General features: G+C 47.6%; 1 protein-coding gene and 1 long non-coding RNA gene across 3 annotated transcripts; one reads left to right on the plus strand and one right to left on the minus strand.

Annotated features, from left to right (window-relative positions):
- Positions 1–3432: 3432 nt before the first annotated feature.
- Positions 3433–4914, minus strand: INAFM2 (InaF motif containing 2). 2 transcript variants are annotated; one of them, XR_003559668.2, is made up of 2 exons: positions 3879–4914; positions 3433–3677 (listed from the first exon to the last, which is right to left on the minus strand). XR_003559668.2 is itself a non-coding variant. In XM_055722522.1 (1 exon), exon 1 carries the CDS (start codon positions 4737–4739, stop codon positions 4299–4301), a length of 441 nt encoding a protein of 146 aa, XP_055578497.1. In that variant the 5' UTR covers positions 4740–4914; the 3' UTR covers positions 3833–4298. The 2 variants fall into 2 exon arrangements, 1 of the variants encoding a protein (XP_055578497.1); XM_055722522.1 differs by lacking the exon at positions 3433–3677 and having other exon boundaries at positions 3833–4914.
- Positions 4915–5042: 128 nt separating this feature from the next.
- LOC129736936 (uncharacterized) lies at positions 5043–13156 on the plus strand. The gene is made up of 3 exons (XR_008734166.1): positions 5043–5106; positions 5668–5770; positions 12256–13156. It is a non-coding gene; the product is annotated as an uncharacterized LOC129736936 (long non-coding RNA).
- The last annotated feature ends 126 nt before the right edge of the window (positions 13157–13282 follow it).

The following is a 13282-nucleotide window of genomic DNA, read 5'->3' on the forward strand; positions in this document are numbered from 1 at the left end:
GACACACCTTTGTCTGGACATCATTGATAATTCTTCACTTACTGCTCCTTCTTTTAGGGAGCACTTCCATTTGACAGAGCTTGCAGTTCAAATCCTTCTGTAAGGAGCAAAGCAGAAGCAGTGTTACACAGTGCTGAAATGTCACGTGAGAGTTGGACAAGACAGTATTAGCAGAAATTTTCTTCACCACAAGTCCAATTGCTCCCTCATGAGACTCTTCTCAGTCAGAAAGGAAAACCAGAACATGACCTGGTCTTCCCTCCATCCACTTAAGTGATTACTGGGATTAGGAACTGAAAAAATCAAAGCTACCATGGTATTTACCTTCCCTCAACACCTGACAATGCATTCTGTCACCGTGTTTCAGAACTAAGTAGCACCTGAAGCACAAATGTACAGCGACTTCTGTTCTTTGCTGCCATTTTTTAAAGGCTCTTAAGAGGACAAGAATCTGGAACTCAGGCCTTAAACAGTACAGAGACTCAAAGCTTGGAGGAAAAGTTGGCATTATGGAATTGTTAAGAGTGTTTAATCAATAAGAAAATGAAGTAACAAAATAGAAACACAGATGCCACTATTCCAGCCATATTCTTACAGTCATCATGCTTTTACAGGAACATCCCACAGTCAGAACTTTTGAGACTCTTTGTTAACTTCCTTATGTCACTAAAGCAAAGGGCCTAAGAGGCTTCACGCACATTTGACTATCTTCTTCATCCAAACTGACTTTCAGACAACTCCCTTTCCCACTGGAAATGGGACACAGTTCTGTTTGCAAGTAACATGCAGGACAGCGTTTGTGTAAAGGGAGCAACCCTCACTAGCAATTCCGAGGAAATAACATTACAAATCATGAGGTTACAGCGATTTCTATCTAGGAAGCAACACAAAAGCCTGTGCCTTATCTTACCTAATACAATTACACTAAGTGAACTGATTATTTTTTTTTCCCGAGGAGCAATGAAGGGGAAGACTGAATTGGAGCTGAAGTAATACAACAGATAACAAGACAGCCTGCCTTTTAACCCCCAGGTTTACCAGAGATTGGTGACTGCACCATTTCAGGGCACTAAAAAATTACGTTCAGATGCAGATGACTGACCCAATACAACAATGGCAACATCGCGCAAAGATTCACCAACCAAGATGACAATCCAGCTGTCGTGTGTTGCAGCCAACCTACTTCCCAAGAAATCCCTAGTACCCTGAATTTTTAAAAGTTAGCTTACATCCAGAAACCAGTCCAGACAAGCCATTTTTGTTACTAGAGGTATCTGCAAAGTGCTCTTGGTCACTGATTTCTTGGACAGTCTGCCACCAAGAGAGTAAGGAGCACAGAGACAGGCTTATCACAGCCTGGCAACAATATCTCAAGGGAAACACATTTTCCTTCGGAGGACTAGGAATCCTAGCTAGGGAAAGGATGTAGAAGAGATTTTAGCTGAAGAATCTAGGTCCAAAAGGGCTTTGGAAAAGGCGGCTGCCCAAATCACAAAAGCTCCCTGTCCATTCGGCCAGCAGCCTGTGATCCTTCTGCATCTTTACAAGCCAAAGCTTCCCCTCCCCTTGCACACTTATACAACAATAGTGAAGTAACAGCCTGCTCCAACGCCAGTTGTAACAGGTACAGAAATCGAATGTTTCACTTAAATCTCAATTTGTCACCAGAGGAGAAGATGCAAAAACAGAGTCTGGGAACTCACCAAGCCTGCACTTTCATACAGGAATGAAGACAGTCACAACCATCTTCGTACTGGCTCATCAACTATTTTTAGCATCAGAAAGGGAGGCAACCATCCACAATGGGTCTGTTCCCTTTGATAAAGCGGATCTGAACACTCTCACTGTCCCAAAGATCCTTTACCACCAAAACCACAAACCAGGTGAAGAGCTTTAAATTGTTCCTGCTCCCAAACACAAGGCATCTCTCTGCAGTTACATGACAGGTTGGAAGAGGGCCATGCAGCCCATTTAATTCAATTCACTTCCTCTTCCATCTGCTCTACACAGCCATGCTCTATTAGTCTTCTGAGAGCAATTGTATTTAAAGTGAAAAATGCCAAGAGTCCATGTACATCCAGCATACATTGGATGCACTGTTCAAAGCCACCAGAGATTCACCAGTTCTGAGCTGCAGGCCAAGACCAGAGAAATCCCAGCATCCCTGTAATTCTACCCAGCTTTTATTTATCTTCAAAGGTTTTAAAAGTTAAACACAAGCTCCCTCCCAGAGACGCTTCCCAACTGGCTCTGCATTTAGTAGCAGAGCCAAGAAAACAGACTAAACTCAACTGGCACCAAACAAGGAGCCTGCTTTGTTCCTCTTTCACGCATTCCTCCCTGAGAGAGCTACAGAAAAGCCTTTGCCCCTACAACCAGAGGCGTACGCCAAGGACAGCAAATGGCATCATTATCACCAGGATGCATGTGGCAGCCCCATGGGCAGGTATCAACGTGCTGCAGGCAGAACTGCCAAGGGAACAAAATCACCCACTACTACAGCACAGACACACACAGGGCTAACCGCAGCCAACCGTCTGGCCAAAGCTGCGACCCGGTGCTGCTGCCAGGATACCGTCAGCCCTGCCACTGCAGTGGATAAATAGGAAGAGTTTAGCCCAGGAGGTGACAGGGTGGCAGGGCAGCTGCCTGCTTCAGGCTTTCAGCACCTTCACCAGCTCTTCTACCTGCCCTGCAGAAAGGTGGCAATGATCACATGCATGCTTTTGGCTCAAATGGCTAAGCGTGAGGTTTTTTTCCTTCCCAACAACTAGCTTTCTTTTCTAGCACAGTGACAACATACAGACTTTCCTGCATGCTCTCCAGAAAATTGAAAAGGAGGATGGAGGATCCCACCCAAACCACTCCCTCCTTTTGCCTGATTTCTTTCTGGAATCCCCTGCTTTTGTTTTCTACCTTTAACAGATGCTGCAAAAGAAATGCACAGATAATGACACAGGCTTAACACACAGCTGCCAGTCCAAAGCATACGGATCCAGGTATGAAACAGCTATTCACACACCCCATGCACCCCAAACTTTAAAAAAATCAAGTGCCATATTTTACAGCGCCTTTGTGATTTGCACAACTGAAATACATACACCACATTAGAACACATTTTTATCCCTCAGCAGAGGAAAACTGAACGCCTGGGATCATTTCACAGGGACGCGCGATAGCCTGGCAGCCGCACAGTTAAAGCATTCAACCAAAACCATCAATCTGAAAAGCAGCTGCTCAGAATGACACAAGTCTTACAGTTTCCCAGCTGATAGTCCACATCCCACAGCCATTAAAGGCCGGGTTTTTTGCACTGCTCATCAAGAGGGCCCCGCAGAACGCTTCTGAAGACTATGACGACTATGGGGCATGAAAAGCTCAAGCTAGGAGGCGAGCCTGCCCAGGGCACACCACGAGCTGGCACAGACCTACCTCCTGATGGCACTGGCTCCAGGGTGCCACTGAGGTGCCATGACGCTCTGTAAGCTCTGCCATCCCATGCAGGCAAGAGCAGGGGCACACAAGCCACGAAGCACCTCGCAGCACACTGCGCCGCATGCCGCCGCGAGACCTCCGCCTGCTTCTGCCACGAAAGATCAAGCTTTCATCACCACTGCTTTAGCTGATGCCCACGGTTAGTGGGAGTCAGGCGCGTATGGAGGTTTCTCCAGCCTCACCTGAGGAGACCAATGACAAATAAATCAATGTTACATGCCACAGTTGCCCATTGCAGCAGACAAATCATTTCTGCTGCCCAGAAAGCCCTTCCCGTTCAACATCCCTCCCAACCCATCCTCCCACCACCAAAGAGAACATACTGTATTACAGAGACTTTCATACTGGGAAAATATTTTAATATAGTAAACAAGTCAATTTACCTTTCACATGTTTTTAAATAAGTTTATGCTCGTTGTTAAACAAAACCGGTTTTTAAACAATGGATTACAGCCCCGAAATTCGTACAGTTCCCAGCTGATCCTGTAAATAGTGAGGAATTTTGGACACCGAGATCCTTTTCTAGGTAACAGACGGGCATAAATAGCGCAGGATTACGGCGGGTTCGCGAGGAGAAGCTAGCCCTGGCGAGGGAAGGAGCGAAGCCACAAAATTCCCTTTTGAGGAAAAATGGGGGGAGAAAGATGCCGCAGTTCTTCCCAGTCCAAGCCCCGCGGCCCGGCCCCGCGGCCCGGCGGTGTGTAGCCCCAGCCCTCCGCCGCTCGGCCGCGCCGGGGGTCTCGCAGCCGCCGCCCGCCGGGCCCCCGTGGGGCGGAGATGGGCGGGGGACGCCGCCGGCCGCTTCAGGGGCTGCCACGCACCCGGCGCAGCGCGGCGGCCCCCGCCTCGGGCCCGGGCGGCAGCGGGGAGGCGGCCGGGCGGCCCGTCTGGGCGACGCCGGCGTCGGAGCCGGGGCCCGGGCCCGTCCGCGGCGGCGGCGGCGGGGCCTCCTGCGTGGGCGCGGCGGGCGGCTGGCCGGCCGCGGGGCCCGACGGCGGCGCGGTGCGGGGCTGCGAGGTGCCGGCGGCGGGGCCGGGGCCGGAGGAGCCGCCGCGCACCGGCTGCCAGATGAGGCTGTAGTAGACGGCGAGGACGATGGCGGCCAGCGAGACGGAGAGGACGTAGGCCAGCACGGTGGCCAGGCGCACCCACTTCTTGTTGGTCTTGGCCGCCATGCGCGCCTTCTTGTCCCCGGTGTAAGTGGCGGGCTTGCCCCGCTCCGCCCCTGCCTCCTTCTCTTTCATGGGGGCCCGGCCCTTGGCCCGCTGCTCCACCGACCCCTCCGTGGTGGGCCCCGGCTCCGCGCCGCCACCGCCGCCGGCTCAGGACATGCCGCTCCCAGCTCGCGGGGCCGCCGCTCGTGCCGCTGCCCGCGGCCCGCGCTGCTCCGGCGGCTCCGCCGGCCGCGGGCGGGGCTGGGGCGGGGCCTCCAGGGGCAGCCCCGCCCCGCGGGGGCGGTGCCGATCGCCTTTAAAGGGCCGACACCCGGCCCGCCGGCCTTGCGGAGCGCGTGCGGCTAGCTGAGGGGGCGCGCGCCCGCCCCCCTTCCCCCCCGAGCGCCTCTGAGGCGGCGGCCTGGGCCGTCCCCGGTGGGCCTAGCCGTCCCCCCCGGTAGGTACGTGGGCTGTGGGCGGCGGGCTCGCCCCCGGCGCTCCCCCTGAGGCAAGCCGCAGTTGGGGCTTGCCTTTGGGGTTCTGTGAGCGCGGGGGGGTGAGCGCCAGGAGGGCTCCTGGCAGCGGCCTAGCGTGGGAGGGGGTCGGGAGCCTCCCGCCCTTCCACTGAGGGTCACTCGGTGACTCCCGCCTGCAGGTACCTGGGGTCCTGCGCTTTCAGTGTAGCTGGGAGGGCGTCCTGGCTGAGCAGCAGCCTCTGGGGACGAAGGCTTGGTTAATCCCCCTCGCATTGTGCTAGTCCCAAACCTACTGATATAATAGATTAATACATAATAGGTACAATCTAAAGCTGCCTCTAGGCTACGGGTTGACCTTACTCCCCATGTTAGTCCCCCCACAAAGCATTATACTGGTCAGGAGACAGCTAAAACACTGTTCTAGGGCATGGATTAGCCTTTTTAATTTTTTTCTGTATGGTGCAAAATTTTTGTTGTTTAGAATGATTTAGTTGCTCCTTCTTCAATAATTTTCTCCTCCCATTAAATCTTGGGCTGGTCAGGTGTGTCACAGCAGAAAAGCTCTTGTAAAGGAGGAGTTGCAGTCCTGAAAGAGGCTAACAGCAGCTGGAGAAATGACTGTCACCCAGAAAAGCATCGGAGGAAGTGAGTGAGTTTTGAGTTAAAGGTAGCATTTTATTTTTACACTCAATAGCAGGAAAAATGTGGAGGATTGGGAGAGAAAGGGAAAACCTTAGTTTTTGCAGGAAGTAGCATAGAGCTTGCAGCTCTGAGGAAGACTTACTGTGGCAGAAGGTAGGGAATAAAATGGTGTAACTTAAAAGTAACTGTAATTCTTGGAAAAAAAGTGGCTTGTGTTGACCAAAAGCTCCAGGGATGCTGTATGCATGTGGAGGAGTAGCACTGCAATGATGGATCTGTGCATGCTGACCCTCAGCTAGGCATGGCAGGGAGCTCCCCGTGTCCAGCAGCAAAGGGAGCCTTTGGAAGGGGGCTAGGAAGCCCTTCAGTGAGGGGCACCTTAATTCTTCCTGCTCTTCTTACAAGGGCAAAGGAGTTTGGGGGAATAAGTTTTTTGGGAGGGAGCAGCTGTGCAGGTAGGGAATGTTCTGTTCATTCACACCTTCCTCTTGACTAGAGGGAAGGGCTAAAGGCTGTAACAACATGCTGCCAGGAGATCCTCTGCCACTTTGGCCTCAGCACAAATCTCATCTATAGTAATACAAATCATGGCTATGCAGTGTAAATACCAGAGTGTGTGGATTCCACTGTGGCTGCCTCACCAGCGCTGACAAGGGTAGTGGTGGTTTTGCTGCCTGTTCAGGGCAGAGGGGGCTTAGTGCCTATGCCAGGGGGATGGGGCTAGATGATTTTTGAAGGTCTCCTCCAATCAAATGATTCTGTGATTCTCAACTACAGCTAATAACATGCTCTGTTCTCCTGAGATACTTACTTTTCATGTAATTTTGCTGTAATCCACTATCTCTAGGAAACATTTGTGAATAGGTATTATGACTTTTCTACGGGGCCCCTCATCTCTCTTGGCCTGACTTATTACACCTGGCTGTGTTCTTCTTGTTGAAGTCAAATTCCAGACACCTGAGTAGCATGAGCTGGCCCCCTTACCTCTTGCCCTGACTAATTACACCTGGCTGTGTTCTTGTTGAAATCAAATTCTATATGTGTGAGTAGCATGAGCTGATGTAATCCTACTGACAAAACTTTACTGAGTCATAAAATGCACCTTCTTTGTTGTTTTGTAGATTCTTTCTTTCCAACAGCCTGAAAAATTAGTTTAAGTGGTACATGTGAATTTATAGATTCCTACAAAATTAATTTTCTACTAATTTTTCAGGCTGTTTTTTCTTGATGGGTTTCCTCCAACCCCTTCTTCCCTTGATTCTCCCGTTTCATTCAGCAGCTGTCTGCTGCTCCATTTTTGCATTTCAAAGAAAAACTCTGTAACTTTATTAGGAGTTCAGCACACCTTTCCTCTGTTTTATGTACATCACAGCTATTTATTTTGAGATCAGAGACTTTTTGGTTTGTGCTACAAGAGTATTTTAAGATGGAGTTTGAACCTTTTTTGTCTAGCATAATTTGTTAGATTTTCAGCTTATTTTTTAATTCATCCTTTGAGCTGCTGGTCTGTGTTCACGTTCTTGCTGGCCTTTGATTTCCTGCCATTGAATGCTGCAAAGATGGGCAGAGCCTCACTGGGCTGCTGTCTGCTCACAGCTCTTCCTCAAATCACCTGGGCAGAAATGGGTTTGTTCCAAACCTTTATGCTGTCTGGTATCTCTGGTGTTGCCACTGATGCAATTAATCATTGTCTCTGGTGAAAGGATGAATTACTACTACCCACAAGTCTTTTCCCTATGCTTTTCCTTAATTCCAGTTCTGGGATTTTGAGGGAGAGGATTGACATACACAGGCAGTTCCCCTGGGGCTGAATGAGGTTTTTGCCTGATGTTTGTCTAGTCTTTCTTCCAGCATTTCAGGTCTTTCCTTGGAGATGCTATGTTCTCCTTTATGGCTTAACTCTACCCTGTTGTAGTGTCTAGAGGTTGATAGACAACTGTTGGAGCTCTGGTGGTGTTAGGTATTCAATGTATATTATGTTGAGTTTGAGAAAGGGTATTGAAAAGAGCAGAGTGATACAGGAAACAGGCACAGAAGGTAACCGTGAGGTGGTGGGTATAATAAAAAGCAGTTATAGCTCTGTATTTTAGTCCTGTGTCCCCCGAATTGGTTCCCCTCTCCTGGGAAGTAAACCTATCCTCCTTAATCTCTGTGCAAATGACTGCTGCTCTTCTGCTGGTGCTGCTTTATTTTCCCTCTGTTCAACAAAACTTTGTTATAAATCCCACAGTTAATAGCACTCCTTTTCCATCAGTGGAGGCCTTGGCAGACTGCATTGACTAAGGATGTGCAGGGAAGTTGTAGAAACAGGCCCAGCAAAGGCAGAAAATGTGGTGTGGTTGAGATCCCGTTACACCTTGTATAACTTGAATGTAGACTCAAGGAACAACAAAACCTGCTCCAGCTAGAAAATGTAGCAATAGATAATCCAACATGAGTTATGCCTATTCCTGCCCTCCCACCTGTCTTGCTCCCCTCTGCTCTGCAACTCAGGACTACAGATATGTAGTTGTCTTAAAACTGAACCATGTAGTTCTAGAGACATTCTACCTTCAGCCTAGCATCTTCATGTCTGTATTGCACTTATTGCTTATTAAGGCTGCAGTAGTATGCCTTCTGGTAAGTGTGGACTTTCCCTTCTTAGAAGACAACAGTTCTATGGTATTGTTAAAGAAATTCAGGCTCTGTTCTCTATGCCAAGCCCTCTGCTGTCTCAGCTTTGAATGACTTACGTTCATTAAATACTGAGTCTTGTTGGCTTTTGCCCAAGTCAGGTGTACGCTTTTCTTTTTACTGTTAACAAATAAATGGGGGTGAATTTCTCTCCAGGTCCTTTTGTTCAAGTGCAGGCAGCTGCCAGGAGGCGTGTGCCTTCTGTTCCTAAACTTAAGTTTCTTGCTAACAACCACCCATAAAGGCAAATGAGAGCCCGGAAGCCAAAGCTGCAATAATGGTATATTCTTTGTCCTCTGGGTTTTAGCAGAAATACCAAGCTGTGCGTTGAGCAGGCTCCTGTGGTGCAGAAATGGAGCTCTGGGATGCAGAGCTCAGAGGTCCTGTAAAGCCAGTGAATGTGTCAGGCACTAAACAAAGCTTGCAAATTAGTCCTTTCTCAGATTTTTTTTTTTTCCCTGAAAGAACACTGAAGAGATTGCTCACCTGAAACAAAGTGGAGTCAAGGACACATGGTGCACCCTGAGACTGGACCTGCCAACAATGCAGAGCTGTATAGCCCTTGAACATCTAGCTTTTCTCTCACGGCAGTCCAAGCATTGTACTCCTCGGGGTCCTTTTGTTTATAAGCTTATCTAATTTTTGACTTCTGGTCTGAGCATCCAGTAGAATGCTTGTTTACTTATGAGCCTGCTACTTGCTGCCTTACACCTGTGTTTAGTTGAAAGCCCAAGTGTTGAGACAGATTGAAGATCTGGTGTTCCACCTGCCTGACTGAATGCCATTGCTTGAACTCTGCTGCTACCTGTTGCAATGGGGGGAGTGTTTGCTTTCCAAAGGCCCCTGAAGGATGTAGCTAAATGAACTTGTATTATTGATTTCCTGTGTTCAGAGTCAGTGGATAGCATCTAGTGCTTCAGGACAGTGAAGACTTAATTAAGGGAAGATTCTTAGCCTAAGATATTACCTCTGTGCAGACCTTGCACAGAACTGGATGGCCTGGGAGGTGATCGAGGCCCCCTGAAGCTCTCTGGACTAATGTCTGTCAGAACTGATAAATGTCACTGCTGATCCTGCCCTGGGACAATGGATGGGCTGGACACTTCCCACAGTCCCATTGCCCCCCTGCTTTTGATTCAGCAAAAGCAGCTACTCTGCATTTCCTTCCTGTGCCCTGCTGTTAGGAGGCAATCTGATATGACACTCTACCAAATCAGTTTATTCCACGAGGTGTATGGTTTGATACTCCAATCAGGTTAGTTTGTGTAACTCTAAAAATCGTAATTCACTACTACTGTGATGCTGTACAGTCCCTTCCCTGAACTCTGGCCCTGCTTTTTGTTCCTCATGTAGGTCTCCAGCAGTGTGACTTCTACAGGCAAATTACAGACTTCATAAAGAACTGTAACTTTTTTTATTGGCTGTGTGTTGGTTTTTAAATTTTATACTATCTCCTTGGTCACATTTGTGAGCTGGGGAGGGGAGAGATGGATGAGGACTTTCTACCCGACTCCTAATGTTTAAAGGATGGCATAGGTGTGTTTAAATTAATCTCTTGGCTGAAGTCCTTGAGCAAATACTTTGCTAGGCTTGAGTCCTCTGTCATAGAGGATGTCTCTGTTATTGACAGGGGACAATCTCTCATGCTCTGCTCTCTGCTCTTCTAAAGGAAATACGCCTCATTTAACACTGTTGTTCCAGTCTCCCATGTGGAGCCTGCAGGGAATCAGATTCTGTTCTTTGGCATTTTCCTCTTACACTTTGAAATCTCCTCTGTTTTATGTGGGAAGGTGCTGTCTCTCTTGTTAATCCAATAACAGATGGGGGGTGGTTGGGGATGTTCTTTTAATTCCGTCAGCTTCTGATTTAGCTGTGGTAAGTGAAGCATGCACAACCCACTGTCTTGCGCTGACTTGGAAAGTGATCTGCAGGGGTTATAGGGTGGGTGGGAAAGATAGTAAGTGATGCTGAATTTGAGATACAACAGCAAGAGGTCTGGTTTTGCTCAGGATAGAGGCCTTGGGCAGAAGGCCTCTGCTGGCTCAGGGTAGCAATGCATCAGCAGCTTCAACCTTGCATTGTCAATTTGGTGAGGCCCATTTGAGCCATTTTATTATCCTGTGAATCATCTGCACAGTGTAAAGAGTATGTCCTGCTTGCAGGGGAGCCTTGCACAGTGAGTGTTCCCTTGTGGTGGGAAAACTCTTGAGAGTGAAAAGTATGTCTGAAAAAGATTTATTGGTTTGGTTTTAATGTTTAGAAACTCCCATATGTAGGCAATGGTTTGGACTCTGGAGTGGGGAGAGCCACCTGGCTAGCTGTATAGCAGGGGTGTTCACAACATTTCAGAAGCTCTGGTAATTTGTGGTTAGGTGTACTGCTGAGCAGAGGCAGATCTCAGTCAGCATTCTGGAGGCAGGGAAGTCTCCCAGATAACATGAATTGTCTTTGGTTAGTTGTTTCCATAACATGCTTCTGAAACCAAGAAAAGGCTGACAAGGGTGGCTTATCAGTGCCCTGGCATCCACTGAAACAAGAGACTGCCATTTGTTTGAATGTTAAGCTCTAGCCCCAGGGGTTCCTGGTGCTCTGAGAGGTTTCACACTGAAGTTTGTGGAGAGGAAAGTTGTTTTGCTAAGTGCAGGACTTCAAGAGGGGGAATGATGTGGTTTTTTTAATGGAAAAAAAGAGCTCCTCTTTGGGTGTGCACCTGTGCTGTCTGTGGCTGTGACTCTAAACACAGTCTGCAGGCGTTGCGAGTCAGAAATCAGCACTTCATTGTTCATTTTGCAAGGAGGAAATGTGCATGTACACACACCCACACACAGAGTATCTGAACACAGTTGAGGGCTGTATTTTCAAAATAACCACCACTTTTCAAGCAATAGGACTGATTATTAATGGCCACATAATCTGAGTGTGCATCTTTGCCTCCGGTTTTCATGGTCTGAAGAAGCTGAACTCACCCACCTTTGCATGGAGAATGAATGTGTATGTGTTGTGCTTCTCCCTGATGCATTCAAATATAAGTATACATGGTATTACTTACATGTATGTCTGGGAAAGCACTGACACAGGTTGTCTGAAAATATCATTCTGCAAACATTATAGTTTAACTATTCAGAGTTGCACCAACTTGTGATTGCCCCTACAAGCACTGGAACAGGATTTTCTTGGACAGCTTTATACACAATCTCATGATGCAGCCCTAAAAATAAAGTGATCTAGGTTTAGCCTGGGTTTCCTGCTGTTTCAGTCTGGGATGGTTGGATTATTTTCCCCCCTCAGGATGAAGAAGGGTGCTTTTTCAGTTGTTCATTTGTGCATGGTCCTTCAGCCATCTTTGGGGCAGCTCTCCATGCAGCCAAGCTCTTGGTTAGACCAAGTAACTTGTTTATTCTTCAAAGGCTGTTTGATTTAGCTTGTTTGGGACCTTGTTGAGTTACACTAAGGCAGCATGAAGTTTTAACCTCTTTAAAGATCCAAAGAGACTTTTGTATGAAGTCAGCATGGGTTTTCACCTTAGTTAAAATAATATAGCTTTGAATGTGGTAATACTCCGTGATCTCCCAGTATTTTTTCCTTGCAGAAGAAAAAAAATCAAAAACTTGTTACTTTTTGACTTCTAGATTTCTTTGTGCTTGGCTTTGGTAGCTGAGTAAGGAAAATGTGCTGGACTTACGTTGATAAGCCTGTGCAAAGGAGGGTTATTTAACTGAATTAAAATAGCAGTCTGAAACCTCTCCCAGTTCTGCTCGAGCTGATTCTCATGTGTTACATCTTACTGTGTTCACACTTCTGCTGTCTGGGTTCAGGCTGCGACTGGAAATGGAGCTGTGAAGTCCTGCAAGAGGGGCTGTTCTGATGCTTCCAGGAACAGAAAGCATGGAAGATGTCAGCAGGAAGTTCAATCCTGCTATATTGTACACCTGTGAAAAGGGGGAAGATTTGCTGGCAGTGAGCTTAAGTGGGATTCCTTGTTAATGCTGTATTGTCTTAAGATAAATCTTGTATTATAAGCCACTGGCCATTCTGTTCAGGAAAGTAGTTCTTCCAGATTCAGTGGTTTGATAAACATCCACTCTTCTGCATGTGTACATTTTCAGCAGAGGTATCCAAATGGGTTTGGTTATGTAACAGTATATTCCTCAATTTTCTGTGGACCATGGTGCATGCATTGTCAGCTGAAGAATACTGTGGAGGTCATGTCAGCCTGGGGACCAGCTGTGGCTCATTTACCAGAATCTGAAAGACCACAAATTGTGAACTGCAGAATGAAATCAAACCTGACATCTAACCCTGTTGTGTATGCCCTGAGTACTAACAAGGAGCTGGTTGGAGCTGGTGTTTGTACCTGGGCAGCTGCACTGCTTTGTGAACATGCCTCAGTAGCTGTAAGCCAGCTCTGATACACCTTCCCCTGTTCCCACCAGTACAGCCAGTCTTGTATTTGCCACTGCAGTTCACGAACATGCTACTGCCTTTGGCCGCTCATACACAGTGAATGCCACAGAAGTGACCTAGTAGGCGACCTTCCTTGTGCTCTGGTGGCAATTTCCATTCTACTTGTGCTTTCCTGTTGCCGTGTTTATCTGATTGCTCAAAAAAGAGTGGGTGGAATTGCGTGCGGTGTTAAATGTTTCCTAGAGAGCTCTTTTCTAAGAATCTGTAGTCATTTTTTGTTTGTGTTTGTTCCAGTTTGATAATGTGGTGAAATAAAATAATTTTCAAGATCTAATTTTGACTTCCAGACAGGTGAGAGATTATTTAAAATATACTGCACTGATTGCACTCATCAGGCTAGAAAAAGCTATGTAAAAAGCACAAAGAACAATAAACAAG

The sequence above is a fragment of the Falco cherrug genome, chromosome 10 (genome assembly GCF_023634085.1).
Source record: "Falco cherrug isolate bFalChe1 chromosome 10, bFalChe1.pri, whole genome shotgun sequence".
NCBI classification, from domain to species: Eukaryota; Metazoa; Chordata; class Aves; order Falconiformes; family Falconidae; genus Falco; species Falco cherrug.

Coding starts and splice junctions, on each gene's coding strand:
- INAFM2 (XM_055722522.1), bottom strand. CDS start 4,739: ATGAAAGAGAAGGAGGCAGGGGCGGAGCGGGGCAAGCCCGCCACTTAC.